Source organism: Neoarius graeffei, chromosome 3 (genome assembly GCF_027579695.1).
Source record: "Neoarius graeffei isolate fNeoGra1 chromosome 3, fNeoGra1.pri, whole genome shotgun sequence".
Classification (NCBI taxonomy): Eukaryota; Metazoa; Chordata; class Actinopteri; order Siluriformes; family Ariidae; genus Neoarius; species Neoarius graeffei.
This window is the reverse complement of record NC_083571.1, coordinates 44,678,287-44,683,142: the sequence shown is the minus strand read 5'-3', so window position 1 is coordinate 44,683,142 and position 4,856 is coordinate 44,678,287. Positions and strand designations below refer to the sequence as shown.

Genomic DNA, 4,856 nt, shown 5'->3' with positions numbered 1-4,856 from the left:
TTATAGAAAGGGAGATTCACAGCATGAAAGTGTACCTGAAATATCTGCAGGAATCGCGTGATGCAATCACGTCGACACGGACCAGAATCTCAAAGGAACGTATCCAACAGTTTGTGGAGTCCATGTCATGAAGAATTGATGCTGTTTCGAGAGCCCTGCCCAGTATTAGTATGGTGTTCCTAATAAAGTGCTCAGTGAGTGTGCACACTGTTAAAAAAAAAAAACAAAAAAAAGGGAGCGGTTCTGGTTTTAGGATCATAACCTAGGATTAACACCAGGGTTCATGCAAATCCAACGGATAAGTTAGTGATTTTCCTGTTTATACTTAAGAATGCGTTGCTCTTGGTTCATTGTTTGTTTCTTTGACCATTAAAAACAGGTGAACTGTAGGCCATTGAGTCAAGAAACAAGCTGTTGGCTTAATTTTGATTAATATAGAAACAAATGTCTAATACTATTCTTGTTATTATTATATTATATATAGCTCTCTCAGATCCTCTAGCTATAATCTCCTTGCTGTTCCTCGCACTAGACTCTCTCCCCTGGGTGGCAGGTCCTTCAGTACCACTCAACCCCTCCGTGACTGCTCTTCCCTTCCTTTCTTCAAATCTCATCTCAAAACCTTTCTCTTTCACGAACATTTCTCCACCAGTTCATAAACTCACCATTTTTTTTGTGGTGTTTTCTCTGACCTATGTGAAGTGACCTTGAGTTTGAGACATTATTATTATTATTATTATTATTATTTCGAGGGTAAGTCAAAAAGTTCTAAGACAAATGAAAAAAAAAATCTTTATTTATGAAAATAGCAAAGCTATTTCTTTACATGTCCTCCACTGAAGTCGGAACACTTCTGCAAGCCATGTTTCCATCAGAGAACTCCTTCTTTGTATTCTTTTTTAAAATTCTTTTGAATTCCTTTTGAAATTATAACATCTGTCTTACAACTTTTTGACTTACCCTCGTATTATATATATATATATATATATATATGAAACATTATATAATAATAATATACACTATGTATATGTACACTAATATGTACACTAAGGAAATGTTAATTACTTGTACATTTCTTATCGCAATGTTGTTTGTTTGTTTTTCGACAACAAAAAAAAATACGAGTAAGTCCACACGTCATATTTACATAAATAATTTATATTTTCATAGGATGCTTCATAATACCATTATGAATCATTATTATTATATAATGTTTCATATATATATATATATATATATATATATATATATATATATATATATATATATATATATAATACGAGGGCAAGTCAAAAAGTTCTAAGACAAATGAACAAAAAAAATCTTTATTTATGAAAATAGCAAAGCTATTTCTCTACATGTCCTCCATTGAAGTTGAAACACTTCTGCAAGTGATGTTTCCATCAGAGAACTCCTTCTTTGTATTCCCTTTTTTAAATTCTTTTGAATTCCTTTTGAAATTATAACGTCTTACAACTTTTTGACTTACCCTCGTATTATATATATGAAACATTATATAATAATAATAATAATAATAATAATAATAATAATGTACACTATGTATATGTACACTAAGGAAATCTTAATTACTTGTACATTTCTTATCGCAATGTTTTTGTTTGTTTGTTTGTTTGTTTGTTTGTTTGTTTGTTTTTCGAAGACACCAAAAAAAAAAACGAGTAAGTCCACAAGTCATATTTACATAAATAATTTATATTTTCATAGGATGCTTCATAATACCGGGTTAATACAATGATATTAATCATTGAAAATTAAATACAATTTGACATAAATATAGGATTCCAATCAAACAACTTAAAAATGTTGGAATTAATTCATTGACCATGATATAAATATGTGCGATAGAGATTTACCTTTGGTAACTATAGACAGAGTCTTGGCACAAAGGTAACAATTAATGTCCCCTCAGAAGCCGAGACCGGAAACAGTCTGTGATCACTAAAAGATTATTGGAATTGTAATTGATTTACTTGATTTGTCAGATCTGATTAAAATCCCTACACATTTGGGTTGGACTTCTGTCCAGATGAAGTTCAGCTTAGGGTTGTTTTACAATCAGGGCACAAAGTTTGTGTCACAGGGGTCCAAAATTCAAATTGATTCAAACTGGGTCTTGTACCAGTTTTTAAGTGAAGGACAAGTTAAAGAACAGATTTCAGGTAATTTTTTGACGTGTGTGTATGGTAGTTTTGTGTAATCTGCTATAAGATAAAAAAGATTAAGTGTAGCTTTAAGCAGGGCTGGGAGAAACAAATGAAGTGATTCTCGGAGAGGACTTTTTTTTTTTTTGACAGTTCAGAATCCACTACTTCCATAGTGCTTTTAAATATAAGGCTGTAAGCTTTGTGTTAGTTGTCTCTAATATTTATGTCCCAATATCTTGACCACATTTTAGTATGAAAATAATCATTTTAGATTTTATATTGAAAAATTAGCTGTCTCGGAGAGGACTTTTTTTTGACACAATTACATACTAATTTGATCAAAATAGTCTGAAAACTTACTGGCATTCAACATTAAAACTTAACTGTGTTTCCAATGATATGGAACCAAATATGTGTTTTATGGTATAAAGAATTATGTAAGTGCATCCCTTTTGGAGCTACCTGTGGTCAAAAAAGCACTTTTTCTAAATGACACGAGTAATTTTGCTAAATATGACATATATTGCCATACACTAGGGTGCATCAGTTGCCCTCACTTTCATAAAATCTGATGCATTTTTGTTTGGGTGTTCCTTTTCACCAATAAAGACATCCTGTAAAATGTTTTGACCATATTCAAAAGTCTAATGGTGGCACCATGAGGTTCTTTTTTTTTTTGCCAAAAAACGCTTATTTTATGTTTTCGCGTAAGGTCTGAATCACAATGTTGGACTCCATTTATTGATTTCTTGTGACCCAGAGATCATGTTAAGAACCTTTGCAAGGGATTGAGAAGCATTAATGTGATTCATAATACATTTGTATTGTTTAAAAGTAGTTGAACAATGATTCAATGAACAGCTAAAACTCAAACTGTGCTTGATGATATATTTAGAACTAAAAATGTACTAAAAATGTGTATCTAAGATATTTGGTATACTCTATAAATTTTGTCATAAAATAGCAGCTTTTTCCATAACTTTGAGCTCCTGGTGCCACCATTAAACTTTTGAATTGTGTCAAAATATTTCACCCAGTGAGTTTTCTTACCAAAAGGAACATAAAAACAAAAATGCATCATGATCGGAGGAACTTTTCATTTTTAGGGGGTAACTGATGCACCCTATCCTACATTCACCAAAAATAACGGTACCATTTTTTTGTTTTGTTTTTGCATGGTACAGTAAATAGAGCTATCACAGGGCTACAATAAACAACCAAGTTTATTTAGTCAAGCCTTTTGATATTGAAGATAATAAGTGTTAAATGTGATTTTTAGCTTGCATACCCTGATTGTAAAACAACCCGTAAGTGATTTTGGTCAGAATTCGTGCAATCTTTGCGCCACGTGTTCACAAGCCTGGGTTCGGTGAATTAGTATGAATTAGGAAGGACACGTTTGTGCTGAGACAAAACTGCAGGGAAGTCGGCTGATCCGATGGGGGGGAAAGAAGACGGTAACGTGGCCCTGAGCGTGTCTGAGAGCAGCGCGCGCGCCGACGGAGTGGCGGAGACCGGGAACGGGGACGCGCTTTGGTTTGTGTGCGCGAGCTGCTGATGCTGATGCTGCTGCTGCTGGTTTCCCAGATAACCAGTCTGACTCTGTATCAACCCGACCGGAGATGAGCTCGTAAACCCATAAGCGTTCGTAAAACCAAGAGGAGCTCCGTTCGAGCCGAGGATGGGCCGGGCGAGCTCAGTGCCCCCCAGCTGATCCACTCCGGGGATGAGTGAGCCATAACCGTGGTTCTGGTTTAGAAATCCAGATGTTGGGGCGCTGTAAGAAGGAGGGTGGAGGGATAAAAAAGGAGAGATTTGCCAGTACAGAGGATTGCTCGACCTGTCGTTTATTCCAAACCCGAAGGGTGCGAATCGCAGCCCGCGCTTCATGGCCAGCTTTCCGCGTGAAGTCGCAGAGCGCCGGCGGAGTTTCCCGGTCGTCCCGCCTATAAACACCTCATCACTGGATGGGTCCAGCATCCAGTAGTTCCCTTTCCCAGGGTCATCGTAATGCCTCGGGACTTTCACGAAGCATTTGTTTAGGCTCAGGTTGTGGCGGATGGAGTTCTGCCAGCCTTGCTTGTGCTCCCGGTAATAAGGGAAGTTCTGCATGATGAACTCGTAGATCCCGTTCAGGGTGAGCCGCTTCTCGGGACTCTGTCGGATCGCCATCATAATCAGCGCGTTGTAGCTGAAAGGAGGCTTGTCGAGTTTGCCGTTTTTACCGGATCCCCCTTGATCGCTCTTTGGATCTTCCGCCTTCTTCTCCTTGTCGGTCCCGCGCGCTCCTGAGCCTTTCTCCGACTCGGACCCTGACGAGCACGCGCTCCTCTCACCTGAGTCTCGCGCCTCGCTTTTCGACGGAAGCAGCAGACTCTTGATGCTGAATGAAGTGGATCTCTGGACCATGGTCACTTCTTTCTGATCCCCCATTCTGACCCTGACCTTTCTGACAGAGTCGATTTGCTTTGGTTGTGTATTTATTTATTTATTTATTTATTTATTTTTATTTTAAAAGTAGCTCGGACCAACTCTCATGACTTGACCTGCAGCACAGAGAAGAGCTTCCAGACAAAGTAACCAGGAAAGTGGAATTAAAGGTGGATCCGATTTATCAGGACATCACCGGGGGAGGAGTTTGTGTTTGATATTTCCAATATTTCATCCTGCACTCGCTTTTCTTTTGTGAAA

General features: G+C 37.5%; 1 protein-coding gene across 1 annotated transcript; it reads right to left on the bottom strand.

The window, feature by feature from the left end:
* Positions 1-3,450: 3,450 nt before the first annotated feature.
* Positions 3,451-4,598, bottom strand: foxg1d (forkhead box G1d). Its single transcript, XM_060915917.1, has one exon. The coding sequence runs from the start codon at positions 4,596-4,598 to the stop codon at positions 3,540-3,542; it is 1,059 nt and encodes a 352-aa protein (XP_060771900.1). The 3' UTR covers positions 3,451-3,539.
* Between the last annotated feature and the right edge of the window lie 258 nt (positions 4,599-4,856).